Below are 12,576 nucleotides of genomic sequence, written 5' to 3'. Positions count from 1 at the left end.
AGAACTTTGCTGTTCCTCAGATTCCTACTGGCTTTAGTTTTCAACAAGATGGTGTTCCACCACACTTTTATAGATATCATTCCTTGGACGTTTTTGCTTGGGAATTTATTAAAAGTTGTGTGTACCAAAGAAAATTCAAGATTTGGATGATTTAAAATAGAAAATTGTTGAAGCTGTGTTCAATAATGACGTGGATGCTCCTAAATACACCCTGTACTATTTCATCAACCTTTGTGTGATAGATTAATATAATGTTTGTTATCCTGCCTTCTGTGTATACCAGTCTTGATTCGATTACTGGCAGGGTAACTATTATTTAAGAATTCTATTTTAAATTTTATTTTATAATCTTTTTAACTAGTAAACAATAAGCAACCCCCTCATGGCCCAATGAGATGAGGATGATAATGTATGACATGTAAATGAAGTATAATCTTGTACAGACTAGACCGACCATTCCAGAGTTGTGTGGTTGAATCTCTACCAGCAAAGTACATTGGTACCCATTGTCTAATATTCAGATCCCTGTAAAAGCAATTAGCTTTTACTAGAATTTGAACCTCAGAACCTTTGACTTCGAAAATCAACTGTTAAACAATTGATTTGTGACAATGAGTTAACCATTAGACCAGCCCTCTGTGGTTTGAAGGGCATTGAAAAACAAAACTTTATGCTATGTTCAAAAATGGAGGCCATTTTATATTTTTTATAACTAGTTGAAAAGTAGTCTACAGTAACTCATAAATATTTACTACAGTGAAACATTAAAAAAAAAAAAATGTAGCAATGTATTTTTTGCAGAACTACTATCTGGTTTTCAATGTGCGTGGCCTTATGTGTACTATATGCCACTATAGTTTCACAGCTAAAAACTATCTTTGAATAACATTAGGTTGTTGCCATTTTGATTAGGGATGTCATAGCCTGATGTTTTTATGTCAAAATTTAGTTTTTCAATTACCTTTAGAATGATCTGTCAACACTACTTCCATTAAGATTTTTTATTACAATCTCCTTGGGAACTTTGTGTCTCATACTGAAGGTATGATATTTCCAAACACTTTTACCTAAAAAAAGATCTACTTTTTACATTTTAATTAATAATACATAAATGTAGTTGTATAGTCTAAATGTTATATGCTTTACAGTGTTATCAGGCATAATAACATTTACTTGTAATTAATGTTCTATATACATTTTGGTTGTTTCTTGCCATTGCATTCACGTGTTCTCTTTTTCATTTTCCTTGTATGTTTATGTATATATCAGGTGATTAAAAAGGACTTAACAGCTTTAAAAGCATATAAAAATCTATTGAGATGTTTACTATTAAAAAATTCAATTGAGGTCTCATTTCATAGCAAAACACATCAAGTTTTGACTCATGTAGTTCATTAATAACAAATTTGGCAACCAGTGTAGTTTTTTTTCACTTAAACATAATTTTTCATAGAGTTCAGTAAGGAGCTTCCTAGAAGGCACAACACAATTAACTCTTGGCACCAAACCTTTGTAGAGACAGGAACTTCTTCCAGGAAGCAACTGTCCTTATTGAATTGCCCCATGTATTTTTTTATATTTTATATATATACAAGTTTATTGTTAAAATAAAATGGGCTTGTATATATATATTTTTTTTTTACTTAAGGGATATTCTGCTTACTTGATTTCAAATCTATTTAGCTTAATTTTAATTGTATTTTTATTTTTTTCAGCATTAATACTAATTGTATTTTGTTTTACAAGTTATATTTCCTTTTATATTGTAAATTTGTTAATTATCTATGGAAAAAATATTGGATATTTCAAATGAAATATTTAGTCATAAATCAATGAAATTTTTTTATTTATGAATATGTTATGTAAAAATGATGCTAGAAAGTAGCAGCAGATTTATACTTTCTGATAATTTAAAATTTGGCAAAGCGTTTGTCAGATGAATACAGAGAATTGTTTTGTTTAATGCGGCAATATAATATTGTTATGGGTAGAGAAGCTTTTAGTAATGGAAAGTGCCAAAATAAGAACAACAGAGAAAATGAAGAATGTAAATTGACAGACAAATTTTTAAAAAATCCAGAAACAACAAAAAAGGAGAAATAGAACTAGAATATTGTTGAAAAGTTCAAACATTAGAAATAATTACGCTTTATTGAATAAAAGAATGGGTTGGCTGCTGTTACTATGGATCAAGCCCTACACCTGGAGCTGTAAATACCACTGAAGAGCACCAAACTGGTACTGTTTGTGATAAATGCAGGAACAGTGTAAGATAATATTCTAAGCGAGAGTGTGGTAACAGATGACAAAAAGTGCGTCACAAGAATATAATAGTGTTCTTGCCAACAAAATTTAAGTTTGAGAAGCAGTTCAGTGAGTTCACTGTGATCAGGAACAAGGTCATTATTAATTGATAAAAGTGTAAGCTAATTTCCTTGGTAAATATTAGAAATAAATAACTATTGTTTTGATATAAAAAAATAAGCAAAATTTTTTTAAAAAGCTTATATTCACCTGAAAGTCTAGATTTATTCTACAGTTCTACATAATTTTGCCTATGTTAAAGAACTTATTTCTTGTAATCAGCTTCTGCATTCCAGCTTCATAGAAATCTGTCGCCTGAGAAAATACCATTGCTGAACGGCTGTTTTGGCATTGTTGTTATCTGTGGCACGGACTCAGAGGTAGTCACTAGGCACCAGGTCAAGACTATGGTGGATCAGTTTTTTCCAGCTAAATGATGCAATAAGATCTTGGGTGAGAACAGTCGTGAGTGACTGTGCATTGTCGTGAAGCAGTACAATTCCGTACTGAGCATGCCACACCTGTTTTGGATTGTGTGATGCAGTTTCATCAAGGCAAAAACTCAACAAGCAATGGCCTCTGTATATCCCAAACCACAGTGCACATGATTTTCCGCATTGACATTGTTTGCTTGAACTGCACTTTCTTGGAAGGTGTGAGTGTCTCCATTCCATGAATTGTTTTATCTTTCCAGTAAGAATTTAACTTAAAAAACAGCTTATCTCATGAGAAATTTTAAGCACTGGCTAATAAATGTTTGTTTTTGTGCGACTCGGTCATCATTTTTGGTATATCATTTGAGCACAACTCACAAATTTCATAGAGAATACTTTGTGAAGTTAAAGGAAATTCATTACATAGTGATGAAATCGTAATCTATCTATTCCCACGAACTTTTCCATTAACTCTGTGTACAAGGTCATCTGTAATGACAGATGGACCCACTCCGTGCCACATTGTGTACCTTTGTACGGTTCTCTTTAAATGCCCTAATCCATTTACTTACCATTCTACCAGAAATAGCATTTCCATACACTTCACTAATATGTCAATGAATTTCAGGCGCTTTAGTACCTTGCATTTAAGAAACTAATTACGGCACATATTTCACAGTCGGCAGCACTCCCTGTGGTCAAACACATAACGGCATCTGTAGCAAGCCAATAGAAATAGTTACTCTGTGCACTTGCACAAAACAATGGACAGCATATCAAAACGGTACTTAAAAACATACCTCATATTAATTTGTATTAGTTGTGTAAATTTCATTGTAAAATCAGAATTGTATTTGCAATTATTAATTTTTTTTATTTTAAGAAAATAAATTATATTTGAAAGAATTTTTACATGGACTGTGTTTCAGATTCTTGTCGAATCAATAACATGCAATAATTGCATTATCTTTATAAGAAATATGTTTACTTTAACCTGTTGTACTAGTATTATCTGCAAATATCTTTAGATCAACTCATTTGATAATTTTATGAGTACAGTTATTGTTGGTAAAGGTTTTGGAATTGTGCAGTTTGATCACAGTCTTGTTTGTGTCTGTAGATTTCTGTAAAGGTATTAATTTTATTTTCAAGACATTGAGACCGGGCGATGATAACACACAAGTGTTTTTCGCCCTCAAAAAAAAAAAAAAAAAAAAAAAAAGAGACTGAGTGTTAAAAATATTTTGAGCAAACCGTACTATACATTTTATTTTAGATTGTAAATTTATTATCGGTTGAAATTTCTTTTATCGACAAGATATTTACTATCATAACAGCTATTTGCAAAATCATTTAATTTTTTCCAGAAATATTCTTGGGAAGCATGTGAAGACTGGTTAATAGCAATAAGGCAGCGTAACCCTACAGTAGATAGTCTTCCTGAATACTGGGAGTGCATGGCTCAACTTGAAGAAACACGGGGTGATCTGCAATTGGCTGTAGATTCATATGAAAGAGCTGTTATGAGAGGAGCAGAGGTAATATTCAATGTTGTGCATATCATAAAAAATAATAATCAGAATTCTTGATTTATTAATCATTTTTATTTATCATGAAATAACATTTTATTCAAGTTTTTAAGCATGTAGATGAAAATAATAAAATTACATTAATAAACCCCTAAGTATGGTTACATTTTCTTATTTTTTCATCTCATGAAATCAGATTACCAAGGGCACTCGGAAAGTTTTGCAAGATAATGGAATGGATCATCATAGGCAGTTACAAATTAGCACATGTTTAGACAGGCCTACCTGCAGTGCAGCCACTCTAGTCACTGTCTTGGTGTCATTTGCTTTTTAGCTGTATTAGTGAAAAGAGGTAGTGATGTTATCACAAACTGAATACTGGCAGGCAAACTGTCGAAGCTGTAAGAGCAGTGTTGCCGAGGAGCCCAAGCAAATCAACAAGAAAAGCAACAACACAACTTAGAATTTCAAGGCAATCTGTGCAATGAATTTTATGATTTGCATTTGTTTCTGAAAAAATCAGTTTTGCATAACTTAAAGGTTGACAACAAACATTAAGAATGGTATTCGCTGAACGGGTTGTAAACCAAGATATATTATTGAACAATGTCTGGTTTTTAGATGAGGTACATTTTCACCTATATGGGGTAATTAATAAACAAAATGTGCATTTTTGGGCTTCTGAAAATCCATACGTGCTTCATGAAAAGGTGCATCACACTCCAAGAATTACATTATAGACCGCTATATCAAGCCACAAGGTAATAGGACCATTCTTTTTTGAACAGACAGTGACAGTGAACATTATCTAAATACCCTGCATAATAATATTGTTCCTCACCTGCTTGCAAAAGGGTTTCAATTACAAAACAAGTGGTTCATGCACAATGGAACCTGCACAGGTAATGATGATTTAGACTTTCTGCATGAAACATTTTAACAAAAATGTCATTTCAAACCGATTTCATAATTGTTTTGCATGTGGACAGAACTGGCCCCTGAACAGTCCTGATTTAAGTCCATGTGATTATTTTCTTTGGGGATTTCAAAAGGAAAATATTTTCCCTAAACCTCCTTGTACAGTGATGGAACTACAAGTGCTGATCCTCGAGGAGTGCAATGAGATACCAAGGATATGTGTCGTTGAGTTATTAACATAGGAGTTCGTGTTGTAGAAGTTCCTGAATGTGATGGTGGTCATACTGAACATGTGATAAGCAGAACATAATCTCCAAGTGCATAGTAAACATGTATTTTACTTTTCTTATTGCAGTTCAAATAAATATTTTTTAACAAAACCAAATGGATCAGTTCATGCACTACTTTGTATGTTTCTTTCACAAAAATTAAATAAGTAACCGATGTAGATGGGTGTATAGTTTCCATTGTGTAGTAAACTTCTTTTGGTTATATTTTGATGAATTGAAAAAACGATGCCTTTCTGTAAATCTGTGGTTATTCTTAGTTCAGTCACTAATACATAGATAACAAAACATACAAAAAAGAATCTTCCTGTTTATAAAACTGAGCAAACAAATTTTTTTTTTTCTAAAGGATGTAACACTTGTCCCATTAGAAAAGAATTCCATTGAGGTAAAATTTTTGACCAACTTAAAAGCAAAGAATTATCATTTATATAAACTTTTTTCCACAATTTTAATCAGTGGAAGCACCTGTAAAGTTGAGCAGGAACTTGGAACCCTCTATCTGCCATCCTTTTTTTTTTTTTTCGGTGTTTATACTGTTAAGACAGTTACTACTATCAGTTAATAACATGTTTTATGAAGTTCAATTACAAAGCTTAATTTATTGTTACAGGTGCAGCACATTGATCTCTGTCTGGATAGAATGTTTGAGAAACTAAAAGAATTAAATATAAATCCAAAAGAGTCAGAAGACATTTCATGTAATAAAGTTAAAAGGAAAAAAAATAATGCAAATCTAAAAGATATTTTTAAGTCAACTGTCATTAAATTTGCCCTCATTCAGAAAAAGGTGAAAAAGTAAGTACAAGTTAGTGAAAAAGTAAGTAACTCATTGCAAGTAAATTGCATTGTATCGTGCTAAGATGTAGGTTCAAATTGACAATGACATTTACAGAATGGCTATTTATTATTTAAATATAAGTTTTATTTTTTTTTTGGGGGGAAAAAAATTATAATTTTTGTAGGTTACACTACTTTCCTTTCATCACATACCTACCAATTGCAGTTATTCCTCTTGCTACATGCTTCTTTCTGATTTTTGAGAACTCTTCTTTACGGTTAATTCTCCTTTAGGTAATTCAAAAATTTAATACTATTACTAAATAAGTTAACAGCTACAAAGACTGTCTCTCACATCCCAACCACCAAACTCATCTATCCTGCCAACTTTCTTCTTCTAAATTACTTCTTTCCAACACCTCCATCAGTTCAGTCATCCACAGCTTTGGAAGTCGTCCACGTTTTCTCCTCTCTCCTGGAATCCATTCCAACATCCTCCTAGGCCATCTATACTCTTCCACTCTCTGAACATGTCCATTCATTCCATTGCAGTCTTCTTCCCTCCAAAACAACAATCACAGTACCAGTTGCCCCAATTCTTCTTCTGCTCTCCTCATTTCTCAAGCATTAAATTCTAGAAATTCCACAACTCCTGCACAGCACATCCATCTCCATAACCAACAACCTTCCCTCATCTCTTTTTCTAATTTCCCATGCTTCTAACCCGTTCAGTAAAATGCTTTCAATAACAATCTTGTACAACCTGTACTTAGTTGCTTTCCATTTCCCTTCAGACCAACACAAAGAATTGGACTTCCAGATAGCCATTCGCTTCAAAGTTATATGATAATATTTATCTTTTACACTACTTCGTTCCTGTGATAGTATGGAGTCAATGTAGTTAGTCTTCACATGCTTCAGTGATATTCCCATTTATAGTCCAGTTATCTCCTTTTGCACCAGCCACTAAATAGTGATCACATAGAAGGTATTCTGTTCTAGTTTTCTTATCTGTATTACTTTTAGTCAGACTGATTTTAGTTTTCCTTCAAATTGTAATGATTAAAATATTTATGCAAACCAAGTTGTTAAATATTGTTTTTTGTTTACTTTGCAAAATAATGTAGGTTAATTTTTGTGAAAATTGTTTAATCTTTGGTGTGAGCCAATTATTTCTAAAAATTGCTTTAGATAATTTGTTTCTTATGTGTTTGTTCAAGGCTTGTTTGCTTTACTCAATCGCCAAAAATAAGCAATGAAAACAACACATCTGAAACTTTACAACATGTCATTTAAAGGATCATACTTGACAAATATCAGTCATTTGCGCCATCTCTGTACCAGGTTGAGAACTTTCTAACAAACAACCCTTGAATCTTCATCAACGAAGAAAATGAATGAAAACAATTGTAACTGTAACATTTTTATATTGTTACTTCTTACAGTTTTCTGAACTTACAGTAATGATTTGTTTTATTTACTTACATTTAAGGAGTTTATGGAGAAAAATCATTGAGATTTATCTTACCTTGGTAGGGTAAAATATTATCACTTTCCTTAAACATTTCTCCTGGATTATAATTATTGTATAAAGCTTAATTTGCAACTTAGTAAAGAAAATTATCTTAACAAATTAATCTTAATTTATTTATTTATTTTTTTCAACAGGTTTAGTTCAGATGTAGGTGTTGACGCTCAATCTCTTAATTATGTGGTGACACCAGTGAGAAGGTCTACACGTTATAGTAGCTGTAGATGGGGAACGCCTGTGAAAACTGCTGAAAGCACTAAACTGTTTCTTGAAGATAATTCAGTGCAGTTTAAAACTAATAAAGCTTTAATCCTTTAATAGTTTTAATAGTGATACATCATAATTTGTAATTTTATTCATTATTATATTAAATTGCTAGGAACTTTATTATTTTTATTAAACATCCTATATTTAAAATTATGTTAGATTATAATTGAAATGAAATAAATTACATAACCTAAAATTAAGAAATCAAAACATCTAATATTTTTTTATGGGTACAAAAAATTCAACCCTACAAAACTGGGAAAGTATAAGTTAGTGCATAAGAGAAAATTACTTTGTATGTTAACATTATGCAATAAAAGACACATGGTACAATTAACTAACTATTCTTTACTTAAAAAAAGGTAGATTAAGATACTAATGTCAGAATTGGTTCATATTTTTAGATTATTATCTGATATACAAATAGTCTATGCAAAGTCAAACATTTCTATTTTCATTGTACATTTTATCTAAAATTCAGTAGTTTGTGGTTTTAAATCTAATTCATAATAAGATTTAGTTAGCTATGCAGGCAGTTAAAGCCATGTACTTCATAATAAATCTTATTATGAATTAGATTTAAAACCTACCACCAGCTACTGAATTTTAGATAAATGTACAATGAAAATAGAAATGTTTGACTTTGCATAGACTATTTGTTTATCAGATAATAATCTAAAAATATGAACCAATTCTGACATTAGTATCTTAATCTACCTTTTTTTAAGTAAAGAATAGTTAGTTAATTGTACCATGTGTCTTTTATTGCATAATATTAACATACAAAGTAATTTTCCCTTATGCACTAACTTATACTTTCCCAGTTTTGTAGGGTTGAATTTTTTACCCATAAAAAAATATTAGATGTTTTGATTTCTTAATTTTCTGTTTCTTGATTTTATTTTTATAATTATGTTTTAAAGAAGTAAATTTATATTTTATTATTTATTATAATATTGGTCAACATGTTTGGAAGACTGATTAAGAAATTGTTGAAAGATGTGTGTTTACATGATTATTTGATAAATGAAAGAAACACAGTAGAGATAGACGAGGCAAAATAGTTCATTGTAAATATAACAGAGAGGGATACAAGAAAATGTTTTTTTTTCACATTTTCATTTGATAATTAACTTCAGAGAATCTAGCCACAAGACACAATCTCTTAGCAGGCACTCTTTTTCTACATGTTTTCTTTATTTCATGACTCAAAGAAAGTCAATTTTTCAGCGGAATAATGGAATTGACAGCTTTTAAACTCACATTAGAATTTGATATTAATGAATATTCATGGAGAGTTATGATTTTAACTATTTTTTTTTGTGTAAGATTCATCTGAAAAATTCCTACACATGTAATCTATGATTACATATGTAGGAAAAACTGAACCACAGACTACAAATATTAAATAAATTTAATTAATAATGTTATAAAATACTCCATAACTGTAAATTCCCCTAGATGTAAATTGAAACAAACAGCTGTTGTAAAACGTGGCCTTGAAAAGAGCTGTTACCAATTTAACTGAAATTTCTCTTGGCAGTAGTGTAATGTTTCCAAATACTATGTCTGGCATGTGATTTTTTTGTATATTTATTCTAAAAATTAGCTACACTGATGAAATATGATGTAAACAAACAGAACTATGAACTATGTTGCAATGCAGCATTAGGATTATACAGATAACAGAATAATATTGAGATTTTTCGCATTAACTATGTATTTCATGAGTTCAAGATTAAAATCTACCAATAACCAGAATTTTGTTTACATCAGTACCAAATATAAGTGGAGATAAGATTTCAATGTATAGTTTATGTAGTATAAAGGAATAAATATATATTTTTATTTATTTTATGTATTAATTTAATTTTATAAAATATTTCTTATATTAACTATAATATATCATTAAATTACAAAATATTTTGTGTGTATGTGTACTGATACAAGATGTATCCGGTATCATTTCCCTCTATCACATCTCAACATATGTACCACATTCTCTCATTCATTGTCTTTTAACACACACCATAACAAGTTAGCGATGTCAGACTTTTTTTCAAACATTACAATATCTGCTCATTGCGCAAAAGATCACAGACTCCCAGGGGGAAGAAAAATGTGTTAACTGTGCCGGATCACATTCAGCTCACTCACGAGATTTCCCAACTTTTAAAGAAGAGAAGGCAATTCTCAAAATTTGTACCGAGCAAAAGTTATCTTTCCCAGTCGCACAAAGAGAGTATAAAAAGATGCTGAACTCCCAGAACCAGGTAAAAGCACACAACTTTTGCAGCGACTGTATGAAAGCATTAAATATCTATACAGTAGGAGATTCAGCCTATAATTTTATAAAAAATTTCTTTATAGAATTTATACTACTACCATATGTATGTGTATGTATATATATATATATATGGATCAAAGAAATTAGAGAAGATATGAAAGAATTGGGAATTATCCCTGACTGACCTACAGAATAAAACTGGAAAAATTACAAAGCTAAAAGACAAAAGCATTAGATTTAAACAAACTACAAAATACAACGAAGAGGGTGTTTACGGATGAAGAAATACTGGGCAGCTCAATAAATTACCATTGACTGGTAATTTATCCAATATTTGACCCCTTCTTATGCTCACCGAGTTTACTCCCTTGGCTTAATTGGTCTGTTTGTGATGACTTTTACGGTAGTGACCATATACCAATTATTGCTTTTTGGTACTGACCACTTGGTGAACAAAAGACTGAATGTTGCTGAAAGAACATATTGGAACTGTTACCTTGCCGTCTTCCCAACACAGTATGACGATAGTGCTGATGCCCTAGATCAACTTACTACCTCTTCTAACTTCCTGGTACTAAAGAATGGTAGTAGATACATTTCACAAACACCAGGAAATCCAAAACATCCCTCCACTCCCTGGTAGAATGATATCTGCAAAATGCGATTCAGAAACGATAGCACTATATAAACTTAACTGCAGGCCTACAAATGAACATCTGAATATGTATCATAAGGCTAGAGCAGTATGTCGTCGTGTATTTGTAGTTGCTAGGAGAATGTCATGGAGGAATTGCTTAGACATCATCTCACACACTACTCCCACATTTACTGTGGAAGAAGCTACCTGCAATTTACGAATTTTAGAAAGTCTATCCTCTCACTTATTCATGAAGATGAATTTCTTATATCATCTGTAGTCGCAACTAACTTGGCAGATTGTTTTCGTTTAGAGTCCCTAACTTCATCATAAACTTATGAATTTCAAAGGTATAAGATACAGGTGAAAATACAAGTAGTACAACTGAAAGCTGGTGTTTCAGTAGGCAAATTATAAATACACCCTTTACATTCAATGAGTTTCTGCATGCGTGAAAAATCTCACCTGACATCTTCCCTGGACTTCAACATTCATCTCGGTGTGCTCACAACCTTCCCAATTTGGCTCTATAACACCTGTTTCGTATTTTTAATGGTTTGTACTCTGCACAAGTCTACCCGCTTGTTTGGTCAGCAGTCATTGTCATACTAGTACTTAAACCTGGTAGAAACAAAGCATGTTTCTCAGACCGCCTTATTTCCTTGACAAGCATTTTTTGTAACGTGATGTAGAATGGTGGAATTGCTGACTTACATGGAATTTAGAGAAACATGCTGTGATATCTCCAGAATAGTGGATTTTCCACCAAGGACGATCTTCCACTGACCATTTGGTGTCATTGGAAACAGCTAACCAAAAATTATTTTCTGCTCCTCCAACAACTCGTTGCTATTTGCTTTGACATCAAGAGGGCTTTCAACATTGTATTCTAAACGCTCTTAAAAAATGGGAATAATGGGCAAAATGCTTGTTTTTATTAGAGGTTTTTTAAATGATCAAATTTCCCATGTTCATGTTGGAGATTCTGTGTTGAGTAATGTCAACTTGGAGAACCGAGTGCTTCAAGAAGTGTATTAAGTGCCACCTTGTTTACTACAGGTATTACTAAATGTGTGAAGCTACCTGTTTCATGTTCTCTAGTTGATTTTGTTATATATAGCACACCCGTTCAACAGCCACAGCTGAGAGACTACAGAATAATATGGGGCTTTGTCCAAGGTTACCGGCGTCATATTCTCACCTGAGAAAACAAAATGTTTAGTCTTTTCTCACCTGCAAGACCCTTTTATTTCACAAGTCCACAATGGAGAGTCAACTGCTACCTATCCTGACGTTATACTTAGGTTTGTCATCTTATGTGTCAAACATAAAATAGTTAAAGTGAAATGTTTAAAAATTCTAGATATACCACAAGTCCTTAACAACACTAAGTGGGAAGAGGGACAGATCACATCATGTATGATGTGATCTGCTAGTGTTGTATGAAGGCTTCATACAACAAGATACACCCAGCTGCCCAAAAGACATCATTCAAGACTCACTACATACAGCCATCCACCTATCAGTAGAATAGTTTCCACTCTGGTAACGGTTGCGTTTTGTAAAGTGTCGCAACAACATCAAGTGTAAGAAGAAACAGTA

General features: G+C 32.0%; 1 protein-coding gene across 2 annotated transcripts in view; it reads left to right on the top strand.

The window, feature by feature from the left end:
- The window catches only part of LOC142318411 (uncharacterized), a 40,744-nt gene extending 32,578 nt beyond the window's left edge, over positions 1-8,166 (top strand). For both annotated transcript variants that reach the window (XM_075354997.1, XM_075354996.1), the window contains 3 exons: positions 4,106-4,276; positions 6,086-6,270; positions 7,921-8,166. In XM_075354997.1, the coding sequence (XP_075211112.1) occupies positions 4,106-4,276; positions 6,086-6,270; positions 7,921-8,101 (537 nt within the window). In that variant the 3' untranslated portion in view covers positions 8,102-8,166. The remainder of the gene's footprint in view (positions 1-4,105; positions 4,277-6,085; positions 6,271-7,920) is intronic.
- Positions 8,167-12,576: the final 4,410 nt, after the last annotated feature.

The sequence above is a fragment of the Lycorma delicatula genome, chromosome 1 (genome assembly GCF_047948215.1).
Source record: "Lycorma delicatula isolate Av1 chromosome 1, ASM4794821v1, whole genome shotgun sequence".
Lineage (NCBI taxonomy): Eukaryota > Metazoa > Arthropoda > Insecta > Hemiptera > Fulgoridae > Lycorma > Lycorma delicatula.
This window is presented reverse-complemented; position numbering and strand designations above follow the sequence as displayed.